Consider the following 16,686-nt stretch of genomic DNA (forward strand, 5'->3'; position numbering starts at 1 on the left):
CTAAGTGACAAAACAACAGAACAACAACAACAAAAAAAAAACAACATGTTTATTTGCTTACACTGATTAGTTTTTCTAAATTTTTATCACCAATTTCTTAAAGTTTAGCATTTATGTACATTATGCCCTGTAGGATTAATCGTCCTTCAAAAACTAGGGTAAAAATTACCAGAATGCCCTCACTAAAGGTAATTATAATTCTCTGCCCTCCTCTGCAAGGGAGGGGAAAAAAAGTCATCTGTACAGAAATTAACATGAAATTTGGTACATAAATTTAAAAACTCAATCCATTTATCTTGGCAAGATCAAACATCAGGATATGTTTTTTAAAGGTTATAATTTTATATGGTTGCTGGATATAGTTCTGCTTTTATCAGAGCCTCCCTCTTCTTTTCCCAGAAACTCTATTCTGTAGGAAATGTCACATGGTTTGAGAGGGACACCACCCCCCAACCCTCACCCAAAGATTTATGTATAGGAGCCAGCCTGAGAAGATGGACCCAACCCCAACTATAGAATTGGCCACAGATGCTTCCAGACCCAGCCAGGACAGCTGGACTCCTACGACTTCTTTCCCAGAGCCAGCCCAGAAAACTGCGTCTTTGCACAAGGACGGCTAAACTAGAAAGATTGTTTCCAGCACCTGTGGAAGGCTACCACCCTCATCAAGTGGTAGAAGCTCCATGGAGAATAAAGTAAAATATAGATCAGTAGAACCAAGACTTGAGGACAGAGCAAGGAAGAATCAGCTCTGATTACAGGTGTGTACTTGAGATCTATTAATATTCACTTCAAGCCAATGCCCCACATTTGCCAATCAAATGAGCCATAAAATTCTCTGTGGTTTACTGTGCTCCTAGAATTGATCTATAAGAACAACATAATTCAGACTGATCAGCACATGAAACCCCAAATTAACATGTGACAATTTCTTTGGGCCTCAGTTTTTAAACAATAAAATCATAGGACTGGGTTACAGATATTAGACCGGATATTCTCTAGGCCCCCATGCTGTGTAATTTTATTATATCAGTTGGAATTCTTGTCAACTAAATGAATGCATGTGCTTGGTTTTAAGCATGAAAAGCTGCCACAGTATTATAAAACATGCACAATACTTTTAGAAAATTTTACACTTAATGCTTCCTCATTTCTGACTTGAAATATCTTTAGTTGGGCCAAAATCTCTGCTTTTAAAAGCTCTTCATAGAAAAAGCTGAAGAATTTTTTTTTTTAAATAAAATTTTTGTGGCAGCACTTACAATTTTGTTACAACAAACCAGGGTGCTCCCCTCAAATTCAGTAACTGAATTTTGCCAGCAGTCACCATTAAAGACTTAAGACTTCATGCAGAACAGCACAGACTATTTGTCAGAAAGTACTTCTTACTGAAATTTCATTTTATTAAATGTTTTCTGAATTCAATTTTGATCTCTAGTTAGATCTCAGATTGGCAACTCCTTAGAAATGGTAAACAACTATGATACAATCAAATATGAAAAATATGCACCATTCCAACAATAGAACTGAAAAATTGTGATATAAAATGAAAGCACATTATAATTTGAAATAATTAAAACCTTCTATAATGATTCTACGTCTGTAAAGATATCATAAACAAGTGTTCTAAAATTGTTCTTATACATAAAATTCTCTTTTATCCAAGGCTGGTTCTAGAATTCTCAAAACACAGTGAATATCCAGTGTTTACTGAGGGACAGGAGAAGGTGAGGGACAGATGGTTGGAAAAGGAGAGATACTGAGGAGGGGTAAGGAGTGAGGCGGCAAGGAGGGGTGTAAAGGGAGGTAGAGCAGATTGTACAAGACCAAGCAGCAGAGAATGAAAGGAGATGTAGAAGGTGGAGCTGAGTGGGGAAGAGCCTCAGGAAGGGGCAGTCCCCAGAGAAACGGGGGAGCTGGCTGGGCCATGGGGGCGAGACATGCAGGCGACATCCTGAGGAGATGCCCTCAGAAGAGCTTGGGGGTGGCAGGGGGCGGTGCAGGAAGAGAAAGACAGGAAGGAAAAGGGGAACGAGAAAGGGAGTGGAGAAAGAAAAGAGTAGGTGAAGAAGAAAGGGAACGCAGGAAAGAGGAGTAGGGAAGAAAAACAGCCAACAAAAAGAAGGTAACTTCCTAACTCCCTATTTCTCATTCATAAAACTTACAAATCACTCTGCGTATAAATACTATTTAAAAGTTTAAAATTCTTACTTCACTCCAATGAAGATATTCTATTTTAATAAATTCATTACAATTCAGATTACATATACATTTATCTGGATATATGATCAATAAATTAATAAAAACAGACCTTATTATATCACATTTGTATTACATAATTTTTAAAAACTTCATCTTTTAAACGTAGGAGCATGAGACAGGTACCTCAATTTCAAAGAATTTATTTGCTGAGCACCAATAAATATATTCATTGGCTACATGACACATCTTCCCCAACTAGAGCAATACTAAGCTTTCTATGCCCTTTAGCAGCAAATCACGATGAAGATTATTACCATTTCCTGAGATGCTGCTGCTCCAGCTTTAGCTCTTTCTTTTCTGGTTATTTCCCTTGGCTAAGTGTGCGTGTTTGGCAGAGCTTCTCTCTTCCCTTCGCTCATCTTTGTCTCTGGGTGCCACTTTACCAGGAACATCTTTGATATTCGTGGATTTCCTCCTGTTTTCCTTGGCTTTAGTACCTTTCTCCAGTCCCACTTTCTCCTTTTCTCTGTCTTTTTTACCCCTAGGAGCCTCTTTCTTGGAAGTATCTGAATCTGCAATCTTCTTATCCTTCCGGTCATCCTCTTTTTCTCTCTTCCCCCCTTTTCGCTCTTCATGCTTACTTTCTTTCCTTGACTCCAGCTTGTCTTTTTCCTTCTTGAGCTCTTCTTTAGTGAGTTCTTTAACTTCCAGGTTTTCCAATTAAAGGAAAGAATGTTTATTGAAGGCATCTCAATTCATAGACAGCAACTTAGTGCAAAAGAATTACCTTTTTTCCTATCTCCCCACACACGAGATGATCATTCAAAAAGTGACTTTCATCCACTAGTTTTAAATTGGCTAACAACAACAGATGCAAACCTCTGTGAGGTATCAGCTATAAAAGAAATGCTAGAATCATATTTTTCTAGCTTGCAATATTGTGTTTGTCTCAAAACAAGGTTAACATGCAAGATTAATAAAATGAGCCCATCCACAAAGGCAGCACTTTACTCAAAGTGTTAACAACTCACATTTCACAGCTATTAACAACATAATTAAAGGAACACTGGCAATGTAAGAACAAATTTTCCATAACTTGCAAGTATCTGCACAAAGATAATTTTAAAATCTTTAGCTCTAACAAAAAATTATGTCCTTAAAGTATTTGCATTTGCATTCCTTGGAAACAAATATATTGCACCAATGAAAAGTTAAATACCATTTAATTTTCTGAGTTTAGAAAAATACAATTTCCATGAATGTGAAATTTTAAGGTTGTTATCTATAGTATCTAAAATGACAAGGAGAACTTCTTTTCTATTCTTATTCAACATCATGGAATCAGTATTCCTTTAAGTATATTTTCTGCTATTTTATGTAGCGCCACTCCAAGCTAACACCTGTGCTGCCCATGCTCACAGGAGAGACAACAATTGAATGGAATCTACCAGTGATTCCAAAGCTCGCAACAGGTGCTGCTTTCAACTTGCTTTAAATAAAGTTTAACAGTCCTGACTGCAAAACCTTTGAATTTCAGCTTCTTGCTTCTCTCATTAAGAAATCATAAGAGAAGCCAGGTGTTCGGTGTATAGTGTAGCATGTAAGCAGAAACAAAAAAGAGATTTCTTTAATAAAATATGGAGGATGTTTCTGCATATCAGAATCATGTAAAACTTATGCAGTACAAAATGCTACTCAATTCTTCCTCCCAATTTTATTGAAACCTCCTAAAAATACACAATAGAATTCATAAATCACCAACCATCCTCAGAGTCCTCATTCTCCTTCGGCACCATCCAGAGTAACACAGAAAAGGTCGCTGGCAAAGGCAAAATGCTAGTACAAAGCTGGCAGGTCTTACTCTGCACACAGTTTTAAAATATTAAATCTTTAATGTTGAATTTGCCTCTCTAGATCAAGGGGCAAAATTATACTTTATTGGCCATTTATTTCATAATTATTTACATAAGAATAAAATGGTAAAAATTCTGTTTTCTTCCCAGGAATTATTCAGGTGGGATACTAAAGTTAAAACATTAAAATTTCTTCATCTTAAAATTAAGGCAGAAATCACAAACCCTATAAACCACACAGTAAAAGTCTGACCTGTTAATGTTTCACCAAAATCAAACTACAATGTGCCAAGCACTGAACACAAAAAAAATACTGTAAGTTTATATATATGTATAAAAAGCATGCACTTTCCCCATGCCCCTCTCCCTAAAGGACAGAAATATTTACAAGTGTTTCAAGTGAACAAGAAAAACCATGGGGATATAAAATAAGCCTGCAATAATAAGTGTTAGACCATACAGAATGCTTAACAGGTGTAATGATTTTCAATGAATTAAAATATCAAATATAGCAAATTATATGCTGGCATAATGCAGTGCTCCAGATTATAAGTTTTCACTTTACTGAAAACTACAAGTTTGATCACACTAGCTTTAATTGTGCTCTAAGGCAGTATCAACAGCTTTTGGAGAAAGGAAATCAATCACTGATGAATTCATCTCTATTTCCAACTTAACTAAAAAATTTAGACTAAGAAATGTTTTAGAAGAAAAGTAGGATATGTATACTGCAAACTTAGTCTGTGTAATTTAAAGACTATTACAAGATTTTGATAATTTGAAAAGGAAATTACTTAAAAGCCTGAGGCAGAAATTTCTTTAACGAAATCTTGATAAAACTACTTATGACCAAAGGTGCACCCAAAACCAAAAAGCGGTAACGTTTAGCATTAGTAGCTGCGTCTACAAAACACATCTATAAACTGTCATGCATTTTCAAGCATTAAACTTGATTCACTCAAGGCTAATTTGAAAAACAGAAAATACCTTTAGCCTTGGTTTTTCTCTTGGCTAACCCACCAGGTCCTTCTGTTGGTGTTTACAAGATGAAAATAGGTTATAAACAGAAAATAGTAAGGTAATTAAAAAATAACTGTCTATAAAATAGTTAAACAGATGCACTGACTAACAGATTTAATTCACCATCTAAAAAATACACTCCTCCAACATACAAAAATATCTATCATTTGTATGTCATTTTAGAACCTTACTCTATCTATAACCAAAAACTACATTTTTTTTTTTCAAAAAAAATTATTTTTTATTTAATTAACTTCACAACCTGCTTTAGATCTGAAAGAACTGTTGGCTTTAGAAATGTCTAATTACTACTGGGAATGACATTTCCCTCTCACTGGTTCCCAGATGCCAGTGGACTTCTGCTTAGACACGGATGATTAATTACAGGCACCAGAGTTGAAAGGACCTGGGGACCCCACTCAGTCATCACTGCCTCTCAAAAACAGGACAGCACATTTATATAGAATTTTACTTTTTATTGTCTAAATTATCACGGCTTTACCCCCATAGCTTCAAACTTTTTCTATAAAAAACTACATAAGTAAGAATTATATAGTTATACAGGGATATATTGACTCTTCATCTAAAAACTTTGCAAAGGCTTTCTATTTCCTCTCTAGGCAAATGAAAGTTCTGATAATGCATTTATTTTTTAACCTTCTAACAAATGTCAGTGAGTTGGACCAAAAAGAAAGCTGAGTGCCAAAGAACTGATGCTTTTGAGTTGTGGTGCTGCTACTAATGCTAAAGACTCTTAAGGGTCCCATAGACGGCAAGGAAATCAAACCAGTCCATCCTAAAGGAACTCAACCCTGAATATTCATTGGAAGGACTGATGCTGAAGCTGAAGCTCCAACACTTTGGCCACCTGATGCAAAGAGCCAACTCATTGGAAAGGACCCTGATGCTGGGAAAGATTGAGGGCAAAAGGAAAAGGGGGCAGCAGAAGATCTGAAATGGTTAGACAGCATCCCCAGCTCAGTGGACATGAATCTGAGCAAACTCCAGGAGACAGTGGAGGATGAGGAGCCTGGCGGATTATAGTTGATGGAGTCACAAAGAGTTCGAACAAGACTTAGCGACTAAACAATAAAAACAACAAACGTCAACACCACCTCCCTACAATTTCATTCCCAGCCAGCTGATGCTCCCAGTCCTATCTTCTGTTCACATAAATATTTTCTCACACTCATGCATCAGCAAACTTTCCAAAGTGGCATTCCAGGTTGCCAATCCATTTCCTGGGTACACCAGGATGGGAAATCTAGTGACTCCTGCTCATCCCCTGTGGACGCAGCACCATGTACAACCTGTCCTCTATAGTGAAGGTCTTGAGTGTTGTCCCAAGAAAACCCCTACACCCTTTTAAGTCCTCTACATATGAACAAGTTCCATTCTGAGAGAGCATTCGTAAGTCTAATTTGTTCATTAGTCCAACAAAGTTAGCCTAGGTACCCAACTAACACAATCAGGTATATAGTACTGCACTGTAATAGGTTTATAATAGTTTTCATACAAATAATACATAAAAAGACAAACACACAAAGATAAAACATTTTTAACCTTAGAGTACCTTGAAAATTACAGTAGTACAGTATAACAGCTGGTATATACAAGGGCTGGCATCAAGTGAACAGGCAAGAAGGACTGGAAGAGGGAGAGGACATGGGAGATTGTAGAGCTGAAGGACAGTCAGCAATAGGAGACGGAAGCTGCAATGTCACTCATGCCTGACACTGACGGAACACATGTTTACATCTTTAAAGTTCTCAACTTGAAGGTCTATATGTAGAAGACTTACTGCACTCCTGCTGGAAACCACGGAACCCCCTCTCTACGTTTCTCAAAACCATGATCACACTCCCACTTCCAATATGAGATATTTTTACTCCTGTTATATTGAGTCCTCCTCCATTCCTAAATCCCTTCCTCTTTCTCTTCATGAAATTTGTTTCCATCAAATGTGATAGTTCATGTGAGAATGGTCATTTATTTTGGTTGAGATATCACCACTGTCATTCTGGAGAAAATAAAGTAATATTATATCTTACCACTGACTACATTAAAAACAGAAATGTGAATTAACTGTTCCATGTGGCTGGTTATTTGATATACATACATAACCAAAACCAGTGTATGTGTGTCTGACTACTATCTTTCACAGACAAAGCCCAACTGTTTCCTAAACTCGATCAAGAACAGCACACCACCTGGTAATACTGAGTGCTATCTTGGACCACTCCCCAATAAAGTTTATTTAGATAAAATATAAAACTCATTATTTTAATGACAACTTTAAAATTCATGAGTATTACCCAATGTGCAAAAAAAATTAGTATAAAGCATGAAAAAACACTTTTAACGATGCTACTGGCCCCCACCCCCGCACTCATTCCTACACATTCTTGACTGGCAGGCCTAGATACTCCCTTACAAAGCAGAGTGGTGGGAATCGGACTATCCCCTTCAATATTATGATGTACTCAAAACTGGTGGAAAGGCTAGAGTTAATTTTTGTCATAAATAAGCCAATATATTAAATCGACATCAGATTAGTTGATTAGAAAAGAAAATATGTGATTTAAAACTTTGCTTTTATATATTCCTAATTCGACAGAATTAAATTATCATTCATATCAATGGCTAGTGTGGACTCTCCCTGAAATACTGTGCAAAATCAACAACGTACCCTCTTCTTCTTTTCTCTCTTTATGACTATAGCCAATGCGCAGGAGGGCAAAAAAAAAAAAAAAAAATTAACAATTCCATCAAACAATATAATTCATGATACTACAATAATTCTTTAAAAATAATTTCTAAATACTATGGAGAAAGCTGTATCAATTGGAGTCTAAAACAGAAGCATCTTGGTATTCTTTTATTTGGATGAAAGTTGTTTTTATTGATAGAATATGTTCTAATTGAAGGCAATGATCAGACAAGCATTACCTTGTGGCTATGGGCAAAAAGAATGGCAAAAAAAAAAAAAAAAAAAAGGAAAAAAAAGCATCATCATGTTTGCTTCTTTTTTGCCCTGTAAGTTTACTTTGATGGTTTTAAAATGATTATTATTAATAGCTCAGTTGATGCTTTAGGAATTCTTATACTGAAAATTAGGGGAAAAAAATTTTTTTTAAAGCAGGTCTTATATTTTTCTCTTAGAACCTGAGACAGTTGCCTAAAAGTAATTAATGTTACTGTGGCAACTGCCTCAGAGACACTACCTCAGATACATTTTCCAAGTGAAATGCTATGGATGAAATTAAAATGCTGAATCATGAAGCCAATGGTCAGACCTGCAGTTCCACCAACAATTTTAGAAGACTGGCTCCATTACAGAAACCCAAGTAGGCTTTCAGGGAGTTGGTCACAGAATCGGTTGGCTGGGTATCATGTCATATTTAGGTCATCCCAGTCACTCCCACTGTCCCTGGTGAGACCAGTGAGTCACCCCAAGCCTGTTTTGTATCTTCCTCCTGCCTATCAAAGCATCATGATATATTTCAATGCCAATTACCGATGAGCTCCAGATGCTTAAGAGAAGATCCTGTGAGTTAGCCTGTTGCTCTAGAACGTGAGTCTAGTCTTTGTAAAATACAAGCAAGGACTTTATACACCAAAACAGAAACCTGATGAGAGCCTACAGTACCGGGAACTCACTCAATGCTCTGCAGTGACCTCAATGGGAGGCTGACTCACATCGCTGAACGGCAGAAACTAACACAATATTGTAAAGCAACAATACGCCAATTAAAAAAAATAAAAGATCTAGTTGCAAAACACACAAAAAATGAGGCATAACTAAAGAAATACATTTTTAAATGTATAAGTAATACTATGGCAATAAAGTTTAAAACAAACCAAAAAACACTACACCAATTCTCTTTTTATTTTTAAATAGATGGCATAACAATATTATCATGGACATTTTCGAAAAAAGGAAGCTACAAACCTTACACCCCTCAAGGATAAGGGAAGATCAGAACATCGGAGAATTGAAAGACTAAAAATTTACGAAGGGATTACATCCAGAGAGTGAGAGCATGAATAAAGATAAAATGCAGATTCAAATACAAATGAGATAGCAAAAAAATCACCTGAAGACCTTTACTAGCATAGGTCAGGTCACTGTATTTAAACTTCAAAGTGTCAATCACTTCTCTTGAAAAAAAAATATATACCCAATAATGTTTTCACTGATTTAAGCTTTTTTTTTTTTTAAATCAGTGTTTTATTATACAATGAGTAATTCCTAAAGGTCTCATCACCAGGACCAATCCCAGCAAATATTTAATAAATACCCTGTGTTGGGCTCAGCTTTGAAGAGGAGTCAAAACCAGGCTAACCTCACCCCCAACTTCAAGTTCAAAATTTAGTTCATATCTACTCCTGTGTGTCACACGGTCATCTCAACAAATAACCAAGGCAGAGAATTCAGTATACTGTTTCATCAATCAGCTTGTGATGATAAAGTCTGCATCACTGAAGTTTATAAAAAGTGTGCACATCCATGGTGATCAGAGAAATTTCCATAGCCCCAAAATGCAGAAAATGACTTGTTTCATAGAGCAGGATCTGATTTAAGATGGGTCTATGGTTTTTCCAGTGGTCATGTATGGATGCGAGAGTTGGACTGTGAAGAAAGCTGAGCGCCGAAGAATTAATGCTTTTGAACTGTGGTGTTGGAGAAGACTCTTGAGAGTCCCTTGGACTGCAAGGAGATCCAACCAGTCCATTCTAAAGGAGATCAGCCCTGGGTGTTCTTTGGAAGGAATGATGCTAAAGCTGAAACTCCAGTACTTTGGCCACCTCATGCGAAGAGTTGACTCGTTGGAAAAGACTCTGATGCTGGGAGAGATTGGGGGCAGGAGGAGAAGGGGACGACAGAGGATGAGATGGCTGGATGGCATCACCGACTCGGACGTGAGTTTGAGTGAACTCCGAGAGATGGTGATGGACAGGGAGGCCTGGCGTGCTGTGATTCATGGGGTAGCAAAGAGTCGGACACGACTAAGCGACTGAACTGAACTGAACTGAACTGAGTGTCGGTCCCCAAAAGGTGTAACTGTGGGTGTTCAAATTCATATCTGTCTCTACTTCTATCTGCTTTTGCTAATTCTCCAAAATTACAAATATCAGGACAGACAAGGAAACATTTTGTTCCATCTGCTGCTAAATGAGAATAACCAGAATTCAAGCAGAGAAAACAGTTTTTCTTACATGTTTGCATTCAGCTCTATACAACAGGGAGGTAATTTCTAGAATAAAGAATCAAGTGCAAGATGAAAAAGGATTGTTGATGTTCAGTTGCTTAGTTGTATCTGACTCCTTTGCAATCCCATGGACTGTAGCCCAGCAGGCTACTCTGTCCATGGGATTTCCCAGGCAAGAATACTAGAGTGAATTGCCATTTCCTTCTCCAGGGGATTTTCCCAACTCAGGGATCAAACCCATGTCTCTGGCAATGGCCTGAGGCACCTGGGAAGCCCGAAAAAGCAGGAATCACCCAGCATTCCATCATGTCCAAGTCATCTGCAAGATACAGCAAGCTGGCAGCTGGACATCAAGCATCAGTACCCAGGAGATGCCTCTCCAACTGACTTACATCGCACCCCTGACATCCCAGGGGAAATAAGGGCTGAAAGAAACTGAAGTGCAAAAATGAAGTCTTCTGAGTGCCACCTCCTTGCTTTTGCACCAAATTCCAGAGAACTCAGTGCCTTTTCAATTGGACAAACAGCAGTTCCATCTGAGGAAGGGCAGCTCGGAAGAGACAAGGCCATGTGAACTCAGAAGTGCTTTCGGTTGTTCCAAACTGGAAACGCAGAGTTAAGTACGTGAGTGCTAGGTTGCTTCAGTTGCAAATGACTCTTTGCAACCCTATGGACCTTAGCCTGCCAGGATCCTCTGTCCATGGGATTCTCCAGGTAATAATACTGGAATGGGTTGCCATTCCCTTCTCTAGCAGATCTTCCCAACCCAGGGATCAAACCAGCATCTCTTATGTCACCTGCATAGGCAGGCGGGTTCTTTACCAAAAATATAGAACAATGTAAAATTCCTTAAGAACTATAAACACTCAAACTAACAATTACATTTTTTTTTGTTCCTAAGCTTAAAAGACACAAGCTAGTAAAGTATTTCTATGATCAAACAGAAAATGACACAATAAATCCTTAGAAGATTAAGAACTATAACATATATAGTAAATAAAATGTAAACGAGACCACTTTGATCAGCTTCAAAGTACTTTATACCAGTTTGGCAAATACCTTTATTTTCTCACCAAAGCAAGCCATGGGCACAAGTTGAAGGCTGTCACAGAAGTCAGGGGTTCACCAGTTACCTGGATTTTATCATCACCAGAGGCTTTTCAAAGGGCTGATCAGCAGGGGTACCAAAAAAATGGCAAAGGATCCCACATCCTTATTTTTCATTTACAAAAATACAGCATAATTAATTTCTGTACATAAAGTGTACATTAGTATTGTGACAAAAAAGCAGTCTGATGAAAAATTAATGATTCTGAACATTTTTAATACACAAATTTCATTATTTACTTCTCATAAACTGATCAAACATCTTCTAGAGTTAGTAGCAATGAAGCATTAAGAAACAAGACTGCCTTAAAAAATACATCTCAGACATTGGACTAAAGGAATTTCTCTGAAGCTTAAGACTCCCTTTGAACTTAAACCTAACAAACTCTGATCTGTCACAGAACTTAAATTCAAAGTGAAAAAACATTATAAATATGGACAAAGACAGAATAAACTTTCAGAAAGAACATTATTAAATCCTACTCGTTTGCTTCAAAATATTAACATTCCAAAATTAGAAGCTTTTGATTGTCAGAAACATTAACAGAATGAAGCATATTCCTTGAATAATTAGGAAAAAACAAACCAGGGTTATAATAATCATTTAAGCATTAGGAGATCATTGTCCAATGTATAATGTACGTGTGTGGTAAGTCTCACAGTCCTGTCTGTCTCTTTTCAACCCCACAGACTGTAGCCTACCAGGTTCCTCTATCCATGGGATTCTCCAGGCAAGAATACCGGAGAGGGTTGCCATTTCCTTCTCCAGAGGATCTTCCCAACTCAGGGATCAAACAAACATCTCTTATGTCTCCTGAATTGGCAGGTGGGTTACTTACTACTAGCGCCACCTGGGAAGGCCCCAATGTACAACACATGTATCTGTTTCCAAAAGGAGTTATGAATAATGCTTTTAAAAGTAAGATTAGCAAACTAGACAGTTTTCCCCAACACATGTAAATATTAAGTCAAGGGGAAGTTGAGAGGTTCTAGGGTTCTGATTTGAAGCTTTTACTCGAAGGCTCTTGTTTTGACAGCCTCCAAGAGAGACTTCTAAAAAAGAAACTAAATTGGTCATATTCCCTTCTGAAAAAAATGGTGAATAATCCACTTTCTGAAAGCAACTTGATTAAAAGGGAAAAAATAAGAATAAATATTTGAAAAGTAGAAGTTATAGTTAAATAAAATGTTAAAAAAACACAAATATTTTCCAATGTTAAGCTCTATAAAGAAGCAAAGCTAAGCTAAGTTTCACAGAGGCTCAAAAAGATGTAAAAACATGAACCACCACTCTCAAAAAGGGAAAAAGAAATAGGAGTCTTGGGTCTTATCGCTCTTAAGCTGTAAGAGCTTTATTTGAGGTGGGGAATGAATGAAATCTCACTTTAAGAAATGCATGTTACCTATGCCTAATAATACCATTGCTCTTGCTATCACTGAAGCAAACTCATTTTAAATGAATTAATTCAAAGGTGTTTTTAAGGTTTTCTAATGGCAAAAATAGATTTTCAAAAAAAGAATTACCACTTCAATGAATTTAATTTTAAAAACCATATTATACCTAAGCCAAAGTTGATGGCCAATTAATAAGGTAGTATAGGAAAAAATGGAAAAAGACCGTAATTTAGGATGAATAATTTTAATATGTACAACATTATTTAAGATACATATTCACATTTTCCTTCCTGTGTAATAAGCCTCCTTTAAGAAAAATACAAATTACTTTCTCTGGATGTATATTTGGAAATGAAATTAAAAATAAATTTTGCTTTCATAGAGAGAAAGATTCAGACACACTACTATCTGAATACAGCAATTGAACTACCCTAAGGCAACAACATGGGGTTATTTTCAAAGCACCATGAATACAGAATGTGACACTGAAATCTGTTATTAATCCATCTGACAAATCAACCTAAACAAATTACAATAAAAAATATCAGCTTTTTAAAGAGCCATGATTTTACACATCAATCATGTTAAGGATCAACAGAGAAGCATTGAAGGCATGAATCATGCTAGCAATATTTTTATAATCAATTCCACTGTAATCATCTTAATGAACAGCATGTTAGAAGGACAGGCAGCAAGGGTTAATCACAAAACAATCTATTAAGTTTCTGAATTTAGTTCAGTGAGCACATGAGTTGAAACAAAACGATACAGAAACCAATTATACTACCAAGAACATCATTCTCAATGCACTTTGTGAACCACTAGGAGGAGAATGCTGCTTTCCTCAAGTGGGAAAGTCAAGCAAGGGACTAGTTAGGTGCTGTACTGGGGGAAAGATCACATGGTTGCCTTGTATTGTCCCATCACGCTGCCCCACTGCATGTTAAGCCCTGGGTGAGCGAAGGAAAGAAAGAAAAAGGAGACTGCTTCGGGGGTTCATAAGCCAGTGACTTCAGCCCCTGCATCAAAGTTATTGGTTATGTAAATCCAAGATGACGCAAGTCTTGCCCTGAACCCCTTCATTCTGTGACGTCCCATCAACGCCATCTGCGGTCTCACTTTCTTCTTCTTCTTCTTCTAGCATTTCAAAAGGAGTCATTATATCATAGAGAAATGAGAGGAAACCATAAAACCAATCTGAACTTTCCTCTGCTAAAATATTAAGGACTTCCTCAAGAGAATCAATATTTTCATTACTGCCATCTTTGGTCAGGCCTACATAAGGATAAAGGAAGAGAGAAAGAGAAAATGAGAGCAGTTAAGTGGAAAAAAGAAGCGTTGGAAGAGTGATCTCAAAAAAGGATGTGCATCATGGTCAAGGACATTTACAGAAAAGATATTTTGGAAAATAAAGAAATGGGTTAAGATGCACATCTTACAATCAACTCTCAATCATACGGACTAAAGGAAAGGCAGTTGGATCAATCTTCAGCCTTCCTACCAGTCCCTCACTGGGTTTCGCATCAGAGAATCGAGAACCCGAAAAACACAAAATTGCATCAGCCAAAACTGACTCACCCACTTCAACGGGAAAAGTGAGTAAAAGTTATATGAGGATAAAAAGACACTTTTGACAAGCCCCACCTCGCCTCATTTAGCACCCAGATATTATCGAGAGTTGATTATACAAATATTTACATACACCAATAAATATTCACTGAAAATAGAAACATTTGTTTCATCAATTTTTTTCCCTTTAGGAGCTGGAGTTAATTTAGGAAACTCTGGAATTAACATGATTAGCAGGCTTACTGTTCAGCTTCAATAAATGGGTACCAGTGCGCTCCAATTCTACCAGATAATCAAATTTTAACACTGTAAAATGTCAGCTTTATTATGCTGTGATTACTTGATTCATGGTCCTATAATTCTGACAAATAATAAGAGTCAGCCAGAATTAATAATGATTCGTTCAGCCTACCAATATGAAACGTGATCAGTCACCTGCACTGGGAACATTTCAGAGTTCTCCACTTATCAGCTCCTGAAGTTAGCTTCTACTGCAAAGACCCCTGATGCCTGTTATTTTTAAGTCTTGGCCCCCATCAGACCCCCATGATGGAAAGAAAGCAACATATATATTGTTTTTATCATTTGCTGTGTTCCTGTGAAGAATTGGGTTTTGAGTATGACCAGTCTCTTGCCTCCAGCAGGTCTCAAAGTCCACAAACACTGTCAATCTCTATAATTTTAACAGGGTGAAAAAAAAAAAAAATCAGGCTGGAGGGTTCTGGCTGTAAGAAATGTGAACATCCATGACTGTAGAGCTTTACAGGTTAGAACCATCTAATTCGGTATTCCTGGCTTTGGCAATACAAAATCTGTCCACAAAGCATAACTACTGGCAATCGAGATTGGCAGGTAAGGGATAATAATAAGACAACTAGTCTAATATTAAAGGTTATAGTGAACTTTCTCTGTATTAGTCCACAGAAGAACTACACTGCGCCATTCTTCACGTATTTGGGGTGGGGTGGGGGACACAAACTATAGTTGGTATTTACATAACTTTTTGATCAACCCAGAATGTCTCTTCACTGAATTGAAGAGTTAACAAAAGCTTTGAACAGAGATCTGTCTTCCCAGTCAAGACTCTATGGAAATAACATTGTTTCTTCTTGTTCAAAAAGAAGCTACACATAGAAGCTGTGTATTTAGAATAAATGCGCATCCCCTGTGGCTCAAGTGGAAAGAGTCTGCCTGCAATGCGGGAGACCTGGGTTCAATCCCTGGGCAAGGAAATGGCAACCCCCTCTAATATTCTTGTCTGGAAAATCCCATGGACAGAGGAGCCTGGCAGGTTACAGTCCATGGGGTTGCAAAGAGTCAGACACAACCTAGTGACTAACACATAGAATAAATATATTTCTTGTTCTCCATTTTCCAGTATAAGTAATTTCATGTATTGAATATAAAATATAAAACTTTACTACCCCCCAGTATGACAGGCTGAAGTATGCGACAAATGGGCAGAAACATTTGAAAAAAACTAATTACCCAACTATGCAACCTTTCTGTGGTTCTGGGTACACAATTCTTTCTAAGAGAAGGCCTGAACCAAGGAGCAGGGTGTGAGTGCCTTTGACGGGGCAACAGCCAGCCTTCCCTTCTGCACACTCATGCACCTGTCAATCTACAAATATTTGTCAAGGCTCTAAGAGTTACCTTCCCTTTTGTTCTCTAGCCATACCTGATGCCAGCTGAGTACCAGTCGCAGGACAAAAGGATAACCATGTGTCATGTTACTCTAAGAAAATGTTACTCCTGAAGCAATGTTACTCTAAGAAAATGTTACTCAGTATTTATTCCTCTTTCCTATTGATTTCATCTGGGAAACATATTTTCAAAGAATACATTTTGGGACAGTATAACTTTCAATCATCCAAACCTAAATCAAAGACATTTATTTTAGATAATGTGGCCACAAAACTAGGAAGCCATATAAACAAGACCAGGTTTAGAACATTTTCAAAGTATACCATAAGGGCCATGGCCAGAAATAAATAATAAAATGAATGACAGCTATTGATCTTGATATGCTCACGTATTTCATTTTCTCTTTATATTTTAAAAGAAAAGCCAAACTTTGAAATGTGAAAGAAATCTAAATATGAATGTATACATTTCCTGAAATGGGTCAAATTTAAATACATGCAAATTTAAGACTCCAGGAAGAAATACTAATGAAATAAATGCCAAACCTATGGAAGTTCAGCATAACTAGGAATATTATCACACCTGCCCTGCCAAGCTCTCACCTAAGCTCTGACTTCCTCCTCTCATCCCTCTTGGGCATTCCCTCTGCCTTAATCCAAAGCTTTTACACTAGAGCTTCA

General features: G+C 37.2%; 1 protein-coding gene across 18 annotated transcripts in view; it reads right to left on the bottom strand.

Annotated features, from left to right (window-relative positions):
* ASPH (aspartate beta-hydroxylase) overlaps window positions 1-16,686 on the bottom strand; it is a 187,721-nt gene that overhangs the window by 135,279 nt on the left and 35,756 nt on the right. For 9 of the 18 annotated variants that reach the window (XM_055546077.1, XM_055546071.1, XM_055546067.1 and 6 more), the window contains one exon: window positions 5,043-5,084. The exons of 5 other annotated variants lie outside the window; for them this stretch is intronic. In XM_055546077.1, coding sequence (XP_055402052.1) covers window positions 5,043-5,084 — 42 coding nt within the window. Of the gene's footprint in view, window positions 1-10; window positions 2,907-5,042; window positions 5,085-16,686 lie in introns of those variants that run through there. 4 more of the 18 variants (XM_055546083.1, XM_055546081.1, XM_055546080.1 and 1 more) reach the window with 3 other exon arrangements.

This window comes from Bubalus kerabau, chromosome 14, assembly GCF_029407905.1.
Source record: "Bubalus kerabau isolate K-KA32 ecotype Philippines breed swamp buffalo chromosome 14, PCC_UOA_SB_1v2, whole genome shotgun sequence".
Lineage (NCBI taxonomy): Eukaryota > Metazoa > Chordata > Mammalia > Artiodactyla > Bovidae > Bubalus > Bubalus kerabau.